Source organism: Strix uralensis, chromosome 20, assembly GCF_047716275.1.
Source record: "Strix uralensis isolate ZFMK-TIS-50842 chromosome 20, bStrUra1, whole genome shotgun sequence".
Lineage (NCBI taxonomy): Eukaryota > Metazoa > Chordata > Aves > Strigiformes > Strigidae > Strix > Strix uralensis.
Window position 1 is genome coordinate 11,088,199 of NC_133991.1, and position 21,931 is coordinate 11,110,129.

The window sequence follows — 21,931 nt, forward strand, 5'->3', positions numbered from 1 at the left end:
CACACTCCCTCCCCCACAAAACCCAAGCCAATTCTTCTGTTCATTAAACCCTCTGCAGGCAACAAGCTATCTGTCCATGACCAGCCAGTCGCACACAAAAGAAAGGGAAGTACTAAATTACAAGCCAATTTTAAGTGGGCATTGATTGAAGTAACCAGAAGAGAGCTTAGTATTGTCAAGAGTTTCGTACAACAGTAATAAACAATCTTCATTAAAAAATGATGCGTGCAACCCTAAGCAGCACCGCACATGCTGGGTTTTAGAAGAGAGCTTAAAGGTTCCCTCTGCCCCACACACAAAGAGAAAAGAAATGCTCTGCATCTTTTTCTTCCACAATTTCATTTTATTCATTAAAATCCTTCCCACACTAACTTCTGTATTTGTCCTCAGCAAGTAAGAAAGGAAACGGCTGATGCAAAACAGAGATCAGACAACTTTGTCAACACTTTCCTACTCTGCTGACAATGCAACAAAATCATTACTTGACTGATGGATAAGCATCAAAAACCTCTTTGTATGAGGGAATAAACAAGGCTTTTCATAAACACACACACATGGATGCACACACTTTTTTTTAACTGAGCAGGATTGAATAACAGCTATCACGGAGCATACCTGGGTACCTGAGCCCTTCAACACATTTGTTACAGTTTAAGGGAAACGCTTGTCCTTCCAGACTCAGCGCAGCTGTGCGATCAAATTCAGGAACTGCTGCAAAATCCTTTCTCTAGAGCTTTTCTGTTTCTGAAAGTTTGGATTTGTGATTCTGTACGAATATTCTAACCTTCCTACACCCTTTAATTTCTGCATTACAGAGTTCTATCAGGTTTGATTTTTCAGGAATGTAACATGTATGACATGCGTCATTGATCTACAGGTCACAGCATAAAAATTCAGAAAGGTGCCTTGATATATGCAGTTGCATGTCTAGCCTACGCTTATATTTTCTAGATTAGTCTCCACCATTCTGTAGATATCTTCAGCTAGCCAAAAATTGTATCTAATGCTCATCACATCAAAGAAAGGTCCAGCATTCCGTGCATACAGGTAATGTAAAGTTTTCAAGTCGTGCCTGTAGAGCAGCCTTTTGAAATAGAGCCAGGTCATTCAGCAACAAAGACTCTTTTTTTTTTTTTTTTTTTTTTTGTCACACTATAGATTTCTGTCTCAGGGTTGACTGGTTTGGATGTGTAAAGAGTGTGACCTTCAGCTGCAATATCTCCTGCAGACAGGGCACTTGTAAGGCTTCTCTTCCATCTCTGATGTCTAATAAAGTCTTAAATGTAACCTGACTTACTAAGCCTTAGCCCACCTTTGTTAAACCCAGCCAATAGCCTCCGCACTTCTTTGAAAAGGAAGGACACAGACACACGAGCACACACGCCTGCTTGCTACACACAGTGTGCATTTACTCTGTGTACAGTAGTGGTTCTTCTGCTGATTATCAAAGGCTTCCTGCTTTATAAAGATTTAAACTCAGTGTTGTCCCTTTAACATTTCTAACTGCCAATCTGGAATAGCATCTGGAATTACTGTGCATTTAATCCTTGAGGGTATATCCTCTCCATGATGCATATGACTAAAACGTGTGCATTGAGGGACAAATATCCAGTAGCTTTAGGTGACTACATTTTTGCTAACTTTTCTTAAAGGTCTGATTTTAAAAAAAAACCCAAACAAAAAAACCAGAAAAACCCCACACAACAGAGAAGAATATTTTAGAGTCGAGATAACCATACTGAAATATGCGTTTTTAAAAATTTATCCGAGTAATCTTTAGATACAGCCACCCACCTTAAAAATTCCACTGAGCATTTTCGTTATTGATATAAATATTAGTTTTTTTACTTTTTAAGTGAAGATTTATGCATATATCTTGTGAAAGAATAGTCATTAATATACTTCTATAGACACGTGAAAATAAAAAAAAATTACACAAATTTCTTAATAAATGCAACAACAGATTGTCACCAATGGGGGAGAAGGAAGGAAGCTATCAAACATGGCAGAAGAATAATGTAAAATGATAAACATGTACTCGAAATCTTTTGATAGGAAGAACAAGTGATGGAGTTAGATAAGAAGAGGCGCCACGCTGGTTGTATCTCTAAGCAACGGGCAATCAAACAGCCAGATAAGCATCTTCATAAAGTGCAACAGACTCAAATGCACAGGTCATAACTGAAGAATCACTTCCTGGTTCAGTTTAGGCAGTAAAAATTTATGACCTACTTAAAAATCCTTCAAACCTAAAACCGTATTTTCCAATAAATTTGTTTTCCATAAAGAATGTAAGCCATTTAGGGCATGCCTTGGTAATAGCAGGAAATGAGAATACTTACAGTAGTGGACTATAACACAAAAAATGCAGTGTTGTACATGAACAGCATTTAAAATAAAACCTTCAGATGCAGACATGAACTTAATGTACTTTTCTGCACATCTCAGGTGGGAAGAGATGTAAGCATAAAATACTCTTCTTCCCTTTGCTGGGCTCTGTTACAAGAATAGCACAAGATTTCAAAAAACAGTGTATGTTTTTAACTTGTGTCTCCTTTACTAGCAGAATTCGCAGCCCTATGCCATCACACATAATCTGGCATATCTGTTCTAAATTTGGACCAATGGGTCCAAATGGGAAAGGAGGGGGATCAGGCAATACAAAAACTGCAAGTAGATGGTAAAGTCCCTGAATCAAAAATCCATTCAAATCCGAACTGTCTGGCAGTGAAATTAAATAAAATACTGCTATCAGCATGTCCCTAACAAAATCCATGTATTGTTTATAAGAAACATATGAGGTGTTATAACAAAACTGAGTCACTGCTGTACAGTAAATATATTTTCAGTGTCATAACAATGTATACAATTGACTTTGGCAATTTTAATATGGACACACATGTTAAAGGCATTACCAATAGAGCTTCATCACATTCACATGAGCCATTTCATATTAAGGCCCCATCCACACTTCAGGAAAGGTTGCTTAGCAGAGAAGAAGTACAGTCCTACGTGGTTCATTGTTTCTATTGTAGATGGAATAACCCAGTTTTCGAATGCATTATGATTACGGAATGGTTCTATTTCAGAATGATTACACCCCCCTGCTATCGGTAATGGCACTGCTCCCTTCATATGCAAGAGGGGGAGAAAACCCCACCCTGATAACCCAGATATCTCTCTTGCTATCAGCTGGCATAGGCACATTGTAGTGAAGAACAGCGATGCCATTAATCACTCTGAATCCAAAGTGTCAGATACCCAGACAGAAGCACTCCTCTGATTCAAGCTTGTAACCTTTCAGGGGTAACAGGCATAGATGAACTAGTCCAAAAAATCGCAGCTGATCCATTTAGATTTTCTTCTGTATCGAACAATTATTTTGAAAGTTACTTTGTCATGTAGTAAACCAAATAAAATTCCCTTTAAATAACCAGCATCAGATGTTTGTCTAAACTCAACGTGAATTAATTTAACAAGTTTTAAACATTTGAAAATGGAATTTATAATGACAATCCTCAACATCCAAAGTAAATGTAGTTATTATCGAACTCAGTTATAAACACATCTAAGAAATAACCTATAATACCCAAATAAATTAATTTGGCAAACAACACAGTATCCTGAACTCAGAATTTATATCAATAGCAAACAGAGTCTGGAACAGGAGCTTTTATTTTAACTCTCTTTAAAACAACCTTCAGGAACCAGTTTCTGTATGTGTTACAGTCTCTTTTTACAGTTTAACCTCAATCCAATCAGCAGTCTCCAGGGATTTTCAAATCGCTAAAGATTAAAATCCTCTCCGACTTGACTGTTTGACTAATGCTGTGTGTTTAATAATTCTACTTGTGAGAGATTTTATTTGACAAAATCCTGCTGTGTGGACCCTTCAGACGCTACACAGCTGTACTAGAACATAAAGCTCTGCTGTCCTTGTTTCTTTATACAGACTATACCCCACAACTGAGAAAAAAAGAAAGCTTTATAGTACATATATTACCACGTTGATATTAACAAAACCACTGTAGTATTAAATTTACACGCTCTTTTAGAGCGGAGTGGTGAAAATGTGCCTATTACACAAACATTAGATAAACTATCCTGTTGTCTTGACTGTTCACAGAAATCAATTACATTTATGATTACATTTAAGTGAAAGTTATTTTATAAATGAGACGGAACTGTAATATTCTATGCTTTAGGCATTCATTAATAAAAGCATTTCAGTGTTAGTACGTGCATATGTTCTGCTTTTTAGTTTAGGCAGTTTTTAGCATTCTATAGCTCACGTTAAGCTTACTGTAAATATTGTGTTTGTATCTTACCACAATGCTGTGACTTCAGATTTGAGTGTTAAGAGGGAAAAAAAAAAAGTCATCATGATGGTAGCTTTCAGTAAGTATTTGTGTAAGACAGCACTTACCCTGTTGCGCAGCTGAAAATCATGATATCCTTTTAAGTGTATGACAATGGTTAGTAAACATGTTACCAGACAAAAAAAAGACAAGATTGATGAATGCCATGAATATCAAAGAAAACATGAAATCAATGTGTTTCTACCTGAGGTAGCATCAATCACTGTTGAAACTCCTCTGCGATCAGAAACCAGACGTGATGACCCCGGCATGCTAACAGGTTCTGAACGAACAGGCTGAATCCTAAATAATAAGTTATAGTTACCACCTGTGTCAAAATCAGTGCTCAGGAGGGCTGTAATTAAATTGCAAACCTGAATCAGCTGAAACAATTAAGCAACTATTTATTTTTAAATCAGTCAACTGTTGAAAACTTTTGTTTTCCTTTGCTTTCTGGAGCCAAGATCTGGATAATCCATCCAGAGACAAACTGAGGCTCTACACAAAGTGAATATCCCCAAATTCTCTCTCTGCCGTGAGCTCTCAGAATGCCTCAAAGGAAGAAGCTCACTCTGCCCAAACCACTTAAAGAGCCTCTATCGCCCTCCTGAACATCAGCTTTTTTTTGTCAGTTTAGAAGAGACACATTTGTAATTGTCTATTCTTTTTGTAACATTTTTTTTTAAATTTCTGCTTTCTTTCTGCATATGTATACATATATACAATAAAATATATGTACATATTTGACAGCTATATCCTTACTTGTGGGAGTAATTACATGGAGGGAGAAATCACACATTTCAAAACCATGTATTTTCAGGCCAAAGACAGTCTGCTCAGTTTTAATGGGATTAGTCATATTATCCGTCTCTCTTGTTTTACTCATAAGTTTCAGACAGAGTCCCAAACAGTCCAAGTCCATACCACAGAACTTTGGACTTCAAATCACATGCAGAGTCAGAAGCATGGAAACTCGTGAAATCTTGAGAGCTACCGGACAAGACACAGAAACACACGGTGCATAAAGCACTTCTAGAAAATCACCAGTTATTAGTAAACATAAACCCACATTTACCTTCACTCTCCTTCCTTCCCTTGGCCCACCCCATGCTCCCAATTCCAAATTAGCCAATGTCCCAAACCAGATGAATTAAATACATGAAAAAGAATTACAAGGAAGGAAGCAAAGGAAGGGAAAAAAAAAAAAAAACAGGGAGGGGAAAAACATTCCAGAAGTTCACTTACTGTTCCAACACACTGACTGCTTCACAGTCAGCATCTAAATCTATGGCATAAAGCTCCCACTCATGTCTGAGAAAATGAATTTATTAAGCAATGCAGAAACTGTGAAAGCCAAGACAATGCTGAGCAAGGCCACCAGACTTTGTACTGTCTTTCACTGTCATTTACCCACAAAGGGGCAGCAGAAAGGAATCTAAAATGCTTGGCCTGGATGAATTTTTATTGTTGTCGAGTCACACGCTCTCCTAAGACTTTCATCTGGACAAGCTTGATGAAAACTATTACACGTTCTACACAGATGGCCTCATTTAAACATGAGGCAAGTTATTCACACAACAAATGTGAAACAGCTTGGAAATTGATTTTATTTTTACCTGAGACTGTTGAGATCAAGATCATCTGTATCAAAGTCCAGAAGAGGCTGCGGGGTATCACTCGGACCATGCGACTGCAGCACGGAAGAACTGGATGAAATGACGGTAGTTTGGCCTGAAGGATGGATTGTTTTGAACTGGAACTGTGGGCCCATCCAGAGGCGTCGATGAGGCCCGGTGTGAGTCACTATTTCGACCTGTGGAAAGGGAATATGGGGAAATGCTTAACACAAAACTGCAACTTAATATACTGAATGGTTCCTTCAGTACACTGAACCCCAGAATCCTTGCTGTTCTCAAGCAAAGAGAGTGCTTTGTGCCATTAGTTTGGAGGAATGCTGAACAAGGGAAATTTCAGAACGTTTTTGCTAGAGAAAGGATGCTCTAGCCAAAGCCAAGAGCTTCTTGCAGAGCCTTGAAAGCCCGTGGACCACCAGCCTGAGGACACGGCGCCCCGGTGCTTGAACTGTTCTGAAGACCAACACTCCACCTGATCCTGTTCAGTCATTCATGCCACAAAGATGCTCCGGGGGGGTGGAGCACTCCCCTGTGGGGACAGGCTGAGAGAGTTGGGGGGGTTCAGCTGGAGAAGAGAAGGATCCGGGGAGACCTTAGAGCGGCCTCCCAGGGCTTAAAGGGGCTACAGGAAAGGGGGGAGGGACTCATCATCAGGGGGGTAGGGATAGGACTAGGGGTGATGGTTTTAAACTAAAAGACAGTAGATTTAGCTTAGATCTAAGGCAGAAATTCTTCCCTGTGAGGGTGGTGAGGCCCTGGCACAGGCTGCCCAGAGAAGCTGTGGCTGCCCCCTCCCTGGAAGGGTTCAAGGCCAGGTTGGACGGGACTTTGGGCAACCTGGGCTAGTGGAAGGTGTCCCTGCTCATGGCAGGGGCTTGGAAGTAAATGATCTTCAGGGTCCCCTCCATCCCAAACCATTTTATCATTCTATTCTTCCCCTTGCCATTATGAAATACGTGCTGTAACTTGAACGCTAAAAAGCTCCTTTTGTTGTGGCATCAAACAAGGGACCACATTTCCACCCGTCTCTACATGGAGTAGACAGAGGGACTGCAAAAGTCTACCTCCCCCAGATTACCTCAATCCTGACCAGGTCAAGGGATGCATTTTTAAAAGCAAGCTGTTAAAGCTTTGTTACAGCTGCTTTCTAGAAGTTCACACGTTAAACAGCGCTGCTTCACATGTATATAGTGCGAACTGTATTTCAAATCAAAGCTCATAATTACTGTTGGCATATCTGAGGATGCGGCTGGCAGAGACCATCTTGCTGGAAAGCAACAAGATTCGTAAGAGAGAGCAACGTGAAGTGCGCGGTGAGACACTCAGCAGCCCAGCTCACGCTCGTTACTATGCACATGTAATACAAACATGTATGTGCAACACATTTTATGCAATAGGTGTATCTGAGATGTATCTGTATGTATATGTGCAGATATACACACAGATGCAGAAGCTTCTCAGTTCCACGCCTACTTCCAAAAGGCACAGAGAATACAGGTGGTGTGTCTAATAATTTTAAATATTCAGATTTTCCTCTAGGTATTGGCTCCCAGTGAGAGCCTAGGTATAAACTTTTGAAAAATTTGTTATTTCAGTAAATGAAGCACCCAAAATATTTTAAGAATGCCTTTTTACACTGAAAACTATAAACCTGATGAGTATCAATTCTGGCAAACTCTTCAATAAGCCAACTACAGGAATGCAAACAACCATGAATATTTAAGATGGTGACATTGCTGGAAATGTATATGATCAAGGAAATTGGGCCTTGTAAATAAAGAGTAAACAAAGCATAAGTCTTCTGTAATACAATTTTAAAAATCAAAAAGAGCCTTTAAGGGTCAGAAAAAGGAAACATGAAATGAAAATATTAAGCTCTGGTGAACTCATCCTCTTAAGATGACAAAAATAAGACTATTAAATTTCTATCAATTTCTGCTGTAATGATCATCAGCTTCACAGCAAAAATGTAACTTAGTGAGGAAATTCATGAAAATGTATCTTTGTATATATATGACACAGATATATAGTAGTAGCAATTCTTAACTCTTTAAGAAGCAATTTTAAGCACTGGATAATGTTGTTCTAAGTCCTCTGCTAACGTAAGACAACAAATGCACAGCCTATTTAGCACTATTTCCATCTCTGCATTTATCTTAGCGTAACTCAGATTGACTGTAGATGTTTCTGAGACAAGTAGCTTTTATGTAGCAGTGTAAATTAGGCCACAGATAAAGTAATCTGTATATTTTAAGCTTGAAACCATCAGTGTCACAGAGCCGAGAGGTAAACAGATGCCTTTGCAATTTTACTGAGGCTACGGCCAGATGTTCCTATTCACTCTCCTGTTGTGTGCAGGACAAACATATTGTATCTACTTCACACTGACAGCACACATTACCCACTGTTCTAATTGAAAAGTTGAAGTGAAGGGCAGTGTTTTTTCACTGCATGCTGTTACTCTTGATAACAACATTTTAATTTTGAAAAACATACTTGCACTTTAGGCTTAATCTAAAGTGGCTTGCTTGGAGAATGCTAGCATCTTCATGCTCAAAAGCACTACCATCTCTCTTTTCACTTAGCAAAAATTAAACATTTTGGAAGCATTCTCTGAATTATCTGTCTTCTGTGACATCACTTGGGTTTGGTTTTTTTTCTTCTTATAAATATATTTACTCTTCTAGAGGGATAGATGTGATGAAGTTCAAGCAGTCTTACGCTCCTTTGACAGCTTGGAATGTCAAGAATTAGTAATAAACAAATTAGTAGTTTGTTTACCACTTGGAATGTCAAGAATTAGTAATAAACAAACCCCCATAACATAGGTTTACCTTACTCTCTTCTTCCTGAGGTTGCCCACTATACCAGAAAGTCACCAGAACAGCAAAATAAGCTAAACTATCCAAATAGCACTGGAGAGGACAGGTAGAAAACTACAGGTGAAATCTCGGCCCCAGTGAGCTCAGTGATCAAATTCCTGTTGACTACACTGGTCGAGTAGTGTCACCCTATTTATGCTCTGACAAATTAGAGAGAGCATAAGCAAATACGATACATCATTGTGCAGCCACAAAACTTAGGCCATGTAAGTGGAAACTTAGGCCAGGTAAGTGGATTCACATGAATAGATTCCCCCAATGAATGCCACTCCCAGACCTGTACACGTGGAAATCTAACTTCTCATTTTAGGAAACCGCTGTGTAGTTATTCACCAGTGGAAGGAGCAAATCCCATCCATGAGTATTTCATATTTACGCCATACCACCCCAGCAACATGTCTAATGCATCACTGTCATAACAACATTGTTCTTAAAGCAAAGGAAACCCACCTAATTTGTCAGGATGAATTCCATGTATCAGGTACACTGTAATTGCTTTGGTAAATCCAGAGCATTTGTAATTTTTATTTATTTAACCTTTTATTTCTAACAGGAACTAATTCTCAGTGCATTATTCATGAACTACATTTTAAACTGAAGTTATGTTTTGAGCCAAATAGTCAAGTATGTACTGAGTTCTTAAAGAGAAGCTTCACTAACTGAAACAAAGCAAAAATGGATAAAACTAAAAAGATTTAACCTCATAAAAAACATTCCACCAAGCAGGATCATTTTAAAGCACTATAGTATTTGTATCTAGCCGTAACTCAAAGGAATTACCAGTAGGAAATGCAGTAGCTCACAACCAGAAAAAGAAGGAAGTAAACCAGTTATCTACCATTTTTATGCTAAAATGCAGTAAGTATAGCACAGGTCACAACTGAAAAGGTATTGTCATTTTGCCAAGCCAACTTCCTGTATCCATGTCTGCAAAGGACCATGTCAGGAGAAAAAGGTAGAGAGGTAACTTTCTGCTGCCATCTTAAACTTCCTACTTCATCCTGAACTTCCCAAGGATGTGACTTGTGCCAGTAATGATGGGGGCTTTACATGGTTTTTAATACAGCTTGTATAGTTTGTGTAAAAAGTAAAGACCACCCAATTCATACCACACTGAGTCAGGCGTGAAGTCACTTTTACACACAGCAATACCCATGGCCTACTGGAAGCTTACTTTCCATTTTGAGGGAAGTTATGAGTTTTATTTCCAGGGGGTACTATCACTGTTTGGTGTGAACTGCAGAAGCATACCTGTGACAGCCACTCTTCGTCCTCCTGCCCGCTGTGGTCAGATGCTAAGCTGTCGTATGACTCGTGTCGAGTGATCGGTCCAGGGCTCCCTGGTGGAACCACTGAAAAAAACCAGAAAACTGAAAAATCAGACCTACTGTTAAATGCTTTTAAAAAAAGCTTTTTCAGTAAATTATTGGTACAGCAACGTATGTATTTTCCTAAATCTGTGACAATATGTTGGAGCTCAGAAAGAGCTCAAATATTGACACCAAAAGTGATGAAAAGATTTCTGTTCTTTGACTTGAATGTATACATACAGCCACGATGATAACCCAATTGGCTCTTCTTCTTTTAACCTTAAGTGCTTAATGAACATACAGAACAGCCCAATACAGACAACAACCAGCTGTCTTGAGGAATTTAACACTGAGAAATGCCACTGTCAATGATGTAAGCCTTTTCTACAAACTTTTCAGAATTTCAGCTGTGCTAAAGCACAGAGACAAAAGCTATCCTGAGGCACGGGTACATGCACTGACTTTGAACACAGAGTAGTTCCAAGACTTCATGAACTGAATTATCACTTTCATTTTGACATTTATGTAGTTAATTTAAAGCTAGCTTCACAAACAACTTGATTTTAGGATGTGACTTTTTTGTAATTTAATTTGAAGTGCTTCATTATCATCTTAGTGTCACCTTTTCATCACAGTAGTGACAATACATTAATTAAGAATCCATAACAAAGCAGAGTTTGATGTTTAATTTGCTACAGAGATTAAATACTGAGATTATTTCACTGGACTGTAAAATACCAGGAATTCTGTATTCAAGTGTTTCATTGCATTATAGTAATACTGTACAATAATTTTGGACAGATAAGAGAACCACTTTTTCCAGCTGCAGGTGACACTGCTAACTAGATATATTAGTTCAAGCTGAGGGACAAATTCATCAGCAACTATTGAACACAACAGTCCAAGACACAACCTCTCAGCAGCCCATAACCTCCAAACTCCCGGACATTGGAGCATCTGCTTCCAGTCACTACCACAGATCTGAGGATGGGCACATTTTTGGTTTGACTCAACATCAGATCTGTCCACAGTGCTCATCAGCAAACCTCTTCTTGACAGCACCATGAAAATCTTATGCTCCTGTAACTGCTCAAATACCTAAGTCTCTACTGTTTTCAGAAGACTGGTACGAAAACTTAACCTCAATTCACAGAACAAAACTAAGTTAATTTTGTTCCTTTATTTACTACTCTCATCTGTCTTCACAGGGACTGACTACAACAGAAAAATGTTAGCTCTTCAGCTCTGTGGGCTTCATGATATCCAAAACCACTTTCAAAACAATTACCATATATACATACAACTTTGGGGAAAATCATAATTTAGCATTCAAATCTACCACAAAAAAGAGAGAGAATTGTAGACTCGTTGTTGTAGAGAACAGTATTTCATGATGGCTGGTCCTTGAGTCCTTTGGATATGTTAGCAAAGCTTACGGTCTAGCTACTTTACTTTCTATGGCGGTAGCGTTGCGTTGCTCTAACTAAAACTTCACACCTGAGAGGGCTGAAAGAGTTTAGAAAATGCAAAATGCAAGCAAGCACTGCAGACAATAAGACAGGAGATATTTTTCATTTTCTTGTACCTGCTCACTGTCAAGGGCCTGTTGGAGGCTTGGATTCAATACCAAGAAACCTCTTTGAGGGAAGAGCACACACCACAAAAGCAAATTAAAAGAAGCAAATGCAACAATGATATTTTTACTTTGGTAAAACAAGAGAGTTTTATGCTATAGCATTAAGATACCTGACAATCCTAAAATTAGAACCAATATTTTTATATTCACATAATCTAAAAATGACTCAAAGTTTTAAAAATTGATTTTTAAAAACTCTATTATTACAGGGTTGACCTTTATGTGTCAAGTTTCCATCCACTACAAATTTTTACAGCCATGCTGTAAACCCCTAATAATAGGAGTTTATAATGGCAAAGCAGACACAATTGTAACCATAAATACAGAACGGCGCCTCTATAATATAAACAGCACAGGGTTTTCATAAATCCATACACTATATGAAATAAAGGGATTTTCATCCTGTTTGTGTAAGCGGGTATCTGAGCCCAACCTGAGCTACGGAGCCGTTTCTAACACCTCTGTATCGCAGTGTCCTTATCCCGAAACCTGCAGTACACCAAATGCAGTTCAGGGCCTAACTTATTAAAGAATTATTCAAAGTGCTATATACATGAGGGCATATTCTCACAAAGTGTCAAGTTTTTCCCGTGAGACACTATGCATCTGCCAGATTCATTGAGATCAATACAACTGGTGCCGGCACGTATGTGTCCGTACACACCTTGGCAACCACAGACGTGATTCCAGCCGTGTGTGCTGATCAGTTTTCAAGACGATATAGAAACTACATTCATCTGTTTCATTACAAGCGTGACAGATCTAATTCAATGACTTACGGATGTGTCTGTCTAGCCCCTATCAAACTCGTATTAAGAAAATACACGTACCTTCCTGGATTACAAACAGCTGACGATTCACAGTAAATATCTGAATATGAAACCATAATGCCCACGCTTCTTCCTTACTGGGAAAGTTTATGTTTGAAGCCAACGAAACAAAACCATTATTTTGACACGTTTTGCTGTTGCCCTAATCTTCCCCATATCTCCTGACTCCTCTACAATAAATTCTACTGACTGCAGTAATGCCTGTTTCTGAGGGCACAGCTGATCAACTGCAGGCTTTCCTGTTATTGAACTCTGCTAACAAACTGTTCATGACTCTAGCAGATGTTTTTGCTTTCAAACCAACGGGAACTTTATGGACTGTTCTGAATTTTTTGTGTTCTTTCTATCCCAGGGGCAACTACTAGAGCTGTCCAGATTAGGGAAGCTGCTATTCAGGTGACTAGCTGCAAAAGCACTAGCCCAGGGAGCAGCGTCCACCCTGCTTTGTCACCAAACTTCTCCCTTATGTAACACTCTTACATTTTACCGGAGATTCAAGATGGCTTTACAGTGAGAAAGAAATTCAAATTTAAGAATCGTTTTGGTCCCACGCTGTATGCCTTTTCCTGAGGAACCACAGCTTTGCATACGTCTTGCAACAACCCGCGTTTCAGCGCAGCTTTGGCGCGCAGCATTAACTCTTTCTACCAAAAAGTGACGACATGCTGAATTCCACGAGAAAGCTCTGCCTTCGAGTTCACCAGGAGGGCAACAGTGATAAAGCCTTAGCTGAGGTCAAACCTCAGTAATTTATTTTGCTATTTAATAAAATAGCATTTATGTACCACACCTATCACAAAAGCAGGCATTTAAAGCGAGTCTGGTTTTGATAGCAGGACCCAGAATGACGGTCCCAGCCTTACCACAGGCAAAGCAAGCTCGACTCCCACTGCCCTTAGTGGGAGCACGCAGCGTTCGGTGAGATACGACCTTCTGAGACCAGTGATCCTGGCTGGAGATTTGCCATCGCTGTACTGCTTATTATGGATATACATATGGCCTTTTTTTTCAAGTTAAAAAATGGCCTTGAAGTCATAGAAACAAGCATGTTCTAAAAATGCAAACCCGATTCTTTCTTCATTTCTGGGTCACACACCTCTTGCATTGGTATCAAGTTCCAGATGAGATTAATTTAAGCCTGGAGGGACATTTCCAGGAATTTGAGCTTGAAAGTAATCTTTCCTCTTCCAGCTTAATTCTTTGAAAATCTGAATTCACACTGGAAATTATGCCAACCTCTTATTCATTAGTGAAGCTATTCTTGTGCTATAACACAGAGTTTTTTTCAGTTTCCAAAGAATTTCACTATAATGCAGGGTAGCAAACAATAAAATTCAAATTCTTCAAAAGCTTTGCAGCAAGTAGTGTTTTTTCTTGCACTCCTGTAATTTTTCTTTCATTGGGAAAAAGTCACAAATGGCACACACATAGACAAGGAGCAAGCAAGCCCTTGTCGCACAGAGATACTTTACTGGCAATTGCAGATGTTCTGTACCTTCCTAAAATAATAAATTTAATGCTTTGTGCCTGAGCTATGCCTATTTTTAACTTCTTGCTATTCTTACACCAACATCTGGAAGAAACATATATCAAATATCAGAACGTAACTGAGTTTGTTTAATCTAGAAATACACAAACATGCAGAAATTCGTACAACTACCTGTAGAGCGAAAAAAGTATAAAGAAAATGAATGTTTATTAAAAATCTAAAGTGAGAATTAGAACATCCAACTTCTGTTTATGCAGTGTAAAGGACGTGAGTTTCTGAAGTCCACTTACAAATGCTAAAGACTCCATAAGCAAGCATTCAAGGTCACTTTTTAAAAACCGTAGTGTTACCTACAGCAAAAATCAGAGCTTTGCCATGAATATTTGGCAAAGGGCAAAAACCATCTTTGAGCTGCTCAAAAATAATAGTAGCACCTTTAATCTCTGTCCTCCTTCAAGGGAAAAGTGATCTGCATCAACTCTAAATCTGGAATACTGTCCCTCCATCCTGACTAGCTCTACTGAACCACCCCACATTTAACCAAGGAAAAACAGAAGCTCGTTGAAATTTGTTGTTCTTCATCTTCTTTCATGACTTGAACACTGTCACCTCATTTCTACCCTCAAAATCAAGGGTGCGGGTGCTTACCATAATCTAGGGTAAATTTTTAAAGTTTACAGGCTCCCTTCCCTGCAGTTACAGGATTAATCTTACTACTATACTGAAGAAAGACTATTAAAGGAAAGGGTCTGAAAAAAACCACATCACACATTTAGTCATTTGTGTGATAATTGTTAGTGCCAGGAAAACTGCACAGAAGTGACTGCAGAGACAAAAGTTTCAACACAAGCCAAAACAAAGGCTGAAATTCAGCTGAGCTGATATTCCTCTGGAACTCCTGGACCTGACTCACACAGTTCAATGATTAAGCATGAAAAAAACACTATTGTTTTGAAACTTTGCCATGATATTTAGTGACAAATAAAGAAAACAAACTATTTATATTAACCTCAAATAATCTGCATAGGCATTCCGGACACGTGGGCAAGACCTAGACAAATACACACGCTTGACGAATATTGGAATTAACAAACAGTGGCTTTGTTCGTAGATGGGCTAATTATACAATAAATACCTAGACCTAAGACAAATCTTTATTCATTCAAAGATTATAAATTGTCATCTTTCAGCAGCATAGAAGTGTTGGAACAAAGAAACACTACAGCTCAATTGTAGTGTGTGCACTTATGGTTTTAATTTGTGAACAATAAATCATTAGTTTTACTTAGTTCTGTGTACTTCTTGAACCAAAAGGTTTTAATTTTCTCATTTATATAAATAAGCTTTACACAATTCAATTTAATTGAGAGTTATATATGAAATTCCCAATGTGCTCTTCTCTAAGGGATGTGTGTTTGTCCAAATTAAGAGCAAAGGCACTTGCAGACTATAAAGACTGTTTGTTCTCCGCTGCCTGCCGTACACATGCCTGCAGACACCCTGAAAGCTTTCCTTTATTTCAGTTGAATACACAAAATTTGTAATTTGAAATAAGATTCTAAAATCTAGTAGAAACAGAAACAATTGTACTCTTAAATAATTACTTAACTTTAGAGTCTGCCCTGTGCCCACGTGCAGTCTCTAGTGATGTCCATGGCAAACAGGTATGCAGAATAAAAATTACATATCCCTTGGTTTCATAGAAATCACACACCAACATCTGATTTTGATGCTTTTTCTGTGGTTTCTAAGTTATATCTAAAATGATCATAGGTGGTTTAGAGATGTGAGGTAATCACATGCTTGTCAACAAGCTTCAGGAGTACTTCTCTTAAAAGTAAGCTCCACGAGTTGAATGATTTACTTCATGCTACTTCTGGAACTAGTGGCGCATTAGTTACATCGTGTTACCCCTGACAAGTAGAATGTGACAGTTCTGGTTTAGGTCTACATGCAGCCAATTCAAATCCAACAGGTTCACTTTTTTTCCATCTTATAGATGTGATCTCGCTTCCCTCCGAGGTTGGCTTTGGTATCCCACAGTCAGATTTGCCACATCGATCAAGTCCAGCAACCGCTCAGCGAGTTTTACTGCACGCGTGTCCCTAAACCTTCTCCTGCAGCACACAGCTCTGGGCCTGCTGCCTCCACCTCTGCTCAAGTTTGACGATGAAGTAAAGACCAGATTTTCATTTTAGACAGAATGCTTACAGCCATGTTTAAAATAAACTGTTTGTAGTTTGGTGATATGCTCTATGTATTTTTACTTGTGGCTATATGTTACTGAACAAAGTTCTGGTTTTAATGCATTATTCAGCTTGTAAACTTCTGCAGGAGCATGCCATGCAAATTAAAATATCCTCTTTTACCCAAAACTTCTCCCCACTCATTTTTTTCCTGTTAGGGCTTTCTGAGAGTCTTGTATGCATATACATCGTAAAATTAAGCTAAAAAACCCCTGTAAACCAGGAGTTTATCCAGCCTAACAGTTATTTCACACTGCCAATTGACTTACAGATTTATTCATTCATTATTTGTATATTGCCCACAGTTTATTAGGTGCTTTATAGACCATCCACTCTCTGTGTCAGCACTTTGGTACTGAAGGAATAGGTAGGTCTGTAATCCGAATATGAATTCTCCTTAGATTTTCCCAGCTTTGGTGACTTCTTTACTTGCTCCTTTACACTGGTCTCACAGTCAACAGCCCGGCTTTTTTTTTTTTTTCCCTGAAAGGTGCTGATTAGGTGGTCAGGCTTCATCATTACTCCTGGTTGGACTGCAAGACTGGTATATGTTCACCAGGCTTAACTCCAGCTTCCATTTCCAAAGTTCCCATAGGGAAGCAGTCAAGTACAATGAACATTTAAAGCTGGGCAGAGCTAGAACCTGATACTACCCACAGTACGGAGCATCTCAAGGCTCTTCAACACTTTAAATGCTCAGACTATCAGTTCTGTACCAAAGGATAACATATATATTCTTTCCTGAGTTAGAGAATAATTTCAACTGCACGAACCTATGGCGAAATCCATCTGATGGCCATCTTTAAAGAATTATGGAAGAGGTAACTATTTCTATAATTCACTGACTTCAAAAGTATGTTTGACATTATTGTCGGGAAAATTATGTTAACCATGGATTACTGTTACAATCAAAGTATGTAGTGAGAAGTCAAGAGGCTTAGTAGTAAATTTTCAAAGCGGTGCGTGGGGATTTACCCGTTTGACTCCCATTAACGTCAATAGGAGTCGCGCGGCTAAATCCCTGTACACTGCTTTGAAAACTGACCCCTTCGTGTTGATGGACCCCTCTCTAAGAAGTTCCAGATGACCATGTAAGAATAGTAAAGAACTATTTCAGCATGTGCCCTTGTTCATTATTGTTGTTTGTACACATCTGAAAGCATTTTAATTCCTATACGCAGTGCTGTTTCCAGCATTTAGTTTATAAAATATGGATTAAGATGGGCAAGTACTCAGTAATCTGATGAAGCCATGCACATGCCCAGGTGTATGTATGCATCAAAAAATTAACATACATTGCCAGCATCCAAAGCACCTTACAGAGTTAATTTTTATCCACCTCGTCTGTATTATTTCACAAACAGCAATTATGGCTGAAAAATGTATCACGATTTACTCCACTGCTCCTATGCAATGATGCAGCTCTCATGAAATGACATCTGCCCTGTTCCTCTTTACCCCAATCTGTCCAGTGCTCAGTCAGAAATTAAATTTCGCCTCCCTTTACCACTCAATGCTGCTTCCTGTAGGGAGCAGGAAGCGTGGGTTACAGTTTTAAGGAAACATAGTTTTCCCTTAAAAAAATACCATGAACTACAACTTCATTAGAAACATCTTTTCTGGAACAGGAAGGTGATCCAGATTAGCTCGCAATCTGTTACGCCTCCAAGTGTAAGAAGCAAACCTGAAAATTCCATTTCCACTGTGACTACTGCCAGAAAACCCCAAATACATGTAACAATTCTGTAAGGGAAAGGCATGCTTGGATTCAGTTTCAGTGAAAATGTTTTAAATGTAGTAGTAAAATATATTAAAAAAATGTATATATTTATAAATTATATAAATTTAAGATCTGCTACAGTTTTAAACACAGTAAAAAATTCTGAATATGAAATATTTTTTTAATTGCCAAAATTCTTCTACAACATATTTTACCTGTATCACTTAGAGGTAATGCACTCATATTTTCATGTAATATTTGGAAAGAATACCCGAGTTAAGATAAACACTTAGGAATTAATTTTCTGAAATTGCAAAACTCATTTTTCTGTATGGAAACGTCCTGCTCAAAATTTCAAGGAATTAATAAATTTTTCCCAAAGGATCTGGATTGTTACAGGACATCTGCACAACTCCTTTCAAACTACTGATGCAGAGACCCAGGAAGTTCCTTTAAGATGTATGTTGTATTCTTTTATTATATGGCAATAACAAAGTAGAATTTCATGAAAACGATACACTAGCTAGAGGCAATTTGAACTAGAAAGAATAATAATGGCAAACTGAGAATCTAGAAAATATTTTTTTTAAATTTCCCAGCTGGATAAGAAAGTTCAACATATATACCCAAGCAACTACATGAAATCTCAGCTGTGTGCTGGCTGTACACAAAATACCAAAATAACAACACAACGCAGTTTCCCACCTTGAAGCGGATTGTACTAACAACTAACAACGGGTTAGCTGCACTACCCCTGCTGAGAACAAGGGGGAAAAACCTGGCAGAATCATCGGAACGCAGCATGTGATCAGGGCCTCCCTCAATCTACCAAAGGCTGGTTTGACACCCGCTCGGCACAGACGAAGCAGGCTCCCGTCCGCAACCCCGCAGATCGCCCGCAGCTCTGCCGTGCCCATCTCCAGCACTCTGAGTTGTCACAAAAGTCGTGCACTTTCCCGCAGTTTTAAGCCTGTAACACTCAATCGACACAATTTTGTGGAAAGGCCCTTGTCTGTGGTGCACAGGTACCAGTAGTTTAGGCAAGTACATAAAAGTGATGGCAGTTTGAAACGTTAACCCACACACCACTGCTTGTTCCGGCCCCTCTCCAGGCTTCGCAGCGCGGCAGCTCATATAAACTCAAGTGGGCTTCACCCACTTCAGGGTAAGGTCAGAGAGCTTTGTTTAGATAGCCTTCGGTGGCGGATTATGTTAAACTGGCCAACTTTGCTCTGAAGTGCTAGTGGTGCTGCTGCAGAACCAGGAGAGCCCAGCAGAGACACTGTAATGGGCAGCTGAGAGCAGAAACTGCTGATACTGCCCCAAACCTGTGTCTGACCGTGGCCGTGCAGAGATGTCACAGAAACAGAGCAAAAAGGCTTTGAACACCTCGTAACTACACGAGAGCGTAATTGTTGTTACAGAACAGGCTCTGGTTTTGATCAGTTTTATGATTTGAAATGGAGCTCCGTTGTGATAGACATTGAACATACACGTAGCGAGGTACAGCTCTCGCCTCCCGGAACATGCTACACACACACACTATAGTTATGTCTATAGTGGGGTACCTACCATAACATATATCCTTTCGTATTAGTGAGAAAGAATATACTATTAAATACGCACACACAAAAGAGTGCGAGAAGAAAAATAGAGGTAGAAGGCTGAGAAGTGGTGGAAAACTAAATATAATTATCAGTCCCAGTTCATTAGCCAATTACCAGACCACCATCACGCTCTGCTGCGTGTGGAAAAAAGCTTGCAGACCAGAATGACCAGATTCCTCGCTGCGTCTGCTCGGTGTAACTCGAATGGCAGCAGTTTGGCTATGATTACACACATCGTAGCTTGTTTTTCATAGTATCTGTCTTCACAGCACATATTCACACAGTCACTTAATACACTCTCCACTCTTACCCTCAGTCCTGCTTCCCACTGCGCAATACGCACTACCTCTACGTATGGAATTTTTATTTCCATCAATGGAATGTATGAAAGGAATATAAAATAGGCCATAAAGAACCGCAATGTTGCTTAGAGACAAAAGTCTTGCTCAGGGTGCATAGCTTTCATTAGAGGGAGCAGGAAGTGCAAACATGATGTCAGAGTTACAGAGATTATCTGCATAAACTGTGTTATCATTTAGCCCAAACAAACAGTGAGGAAAGGCTAACCCCCTCCCTTTGAAGACAATGAATAGTTACTAAATTTGACTTCTAATGAAAGCCCTTTTCAGGAAAACACAAGATATGTACAACAGCGGGTTCAGAAATGAAAATCTGTTGCAACAGCCAAAAGTCAAAGGCAGCTATAAATACAGACCTTAATCTTTTCAAGAATCCCTTAACGAAGTCTATAAAACTGATTATATCTTCAGGCCTAACTCAAGTGCAAATTCTTAGTCAGAAATAAGTAACAGCCCTGCAAGTATTACTTGGAGACCAGTACAGGAACAAAGAACAAGAATACAGGGTACTGGTTCGAAACCTACCGTGGTAGAATATGAATTACATTGCATTTAGAATAAACAATCAATGAGGCAGCAGAAGCCTCAGCTACGTGTCCATTTTTTCTGAGAGAGAAACAATTTCCAGAAGCGGTCAGAGTGGGATAAAGAAACACTGCATCATTCCTTTTAACACAACAGAAATGGTCTTTGATTATTTAAAAGCCAATTGCAAAGATCTGTCTTCAAAACCTCCTACTGGAGGTTTAATAGCAAAGAGGTGCAAGTACACTTACCAGCAACACTATAGTAAAGTAGAGACTTTTGTTTTAACAAAATCTATATTTATACGATTACATTTCCTATGGTTGAGGGCAGCTGTAATTAATGGATTTCCCTCCTTCCCCTAATGCAGTCATTTGTCAATTTAAACAGAGAATGTCCAATCAATTTTGATGTATTTAGTAAGCAATTTGTCAAAGAGTACTGCATACGAGTTAATATATTAATTCTTGTCATTGGCCTGCTTCTGACAACTGCAGGTCTTCTCCATAAAATTGGTCCTGATGAGCCAAAACTCTTGCCTGGAATGTGAAGGTGCCCTTTCCAGATCCAGAGGAGAGAAATCATATCTCATTTTATTCATTACCTTTTTGGGGCAGTTTGGGGCCTGATTTCAAGTCTTTCTCATTAATGCGTTAATTGTCCACATTTCAGATCTCTCAACTACAGTCCATTCCTTCAGTGCAATGAAAAAGTGAATTCAAAGAGGAGGGGTAAGGAAGAAAGGATATTGAAAGTATGAAATGAGGATGGAAGACTTTCTGCTGTTGTGCAAAGTTACCTCCTTTCATTGCAATTCCATTCTGTATCATGCACATGCCTGGTTGAATTCAAACGTGCAAAAAAGGAAGGTACAGAAGTCAGACTAAGGAAACATGAGTCAAGCTGATCAAATATGTAAGACTTTGGGTCATGGTAACAGAGAGAAAAGTATTCAGTAGAAAAAAAACTGTGCACAAACAGCAGATTGTCCTGGACATGAAAAGTACATCTTAACAGCATGCTTCAAGAGTTTATACTACCAGAAGCACCTTAATTCCCAAGTCCTAAACAGCAGGAACAAAGTAGTATTTAAAGAATAAGTACTGATGAAAGGTGGCGATTCTCTGAAGAAAGCCAAGTCCTTTACACTGCAAGTTCCTGTGGACACCAGACACCCTCCTCTGTATGCGTGCAGTGGCTCGCACAGCCCCCCCTCCCACCGTCAGGTACCAGATGATGGTACTTACGTTACAGGAAGCATCATCTAGGAAGAATAAAATGGGACTTATATTTCCTTCCTCTGTTGTGATTAGATTTAGGAGTTGCTCAGAACAC

At 39.0% G+C, this 21,931-nt stretch overlaps 1 protein-coding gene across 18 annotated transcripts in view; it reads right to left on the reverse strand.

The window, feature by feature from the left end:
- Positions 1–21,931, reverse strand: part of BCAS3 (BCAS3 microtubule associated cell migration factor) — a 372,074-nt gene that overhangs the window by 192,343 nt on the left and 157,800 nt on the right. For all 18 annotated transcript variants that reach the window (XM_074890735.1, XM_074890738.1, XM_074890740.1 and 15 more), the window contains 3 exons: positions 10,126–10,226; positions 5,975–6,171; positions 4,564–4,661 (listed from right to left, as the gene is read on the reverse strand). In XM_074890735.1, the coding sequence (XP_074746836.1) occupies positions 4,564–4,661; positions 5,975–6,171; positions 10,126–10,226 (396 nt within the window). The remainder of the gene's footprint in view (positions 1–4,563; positions 4,662–5,974; positions 6,172–10,125; positions 10,227–21,931) is intronic.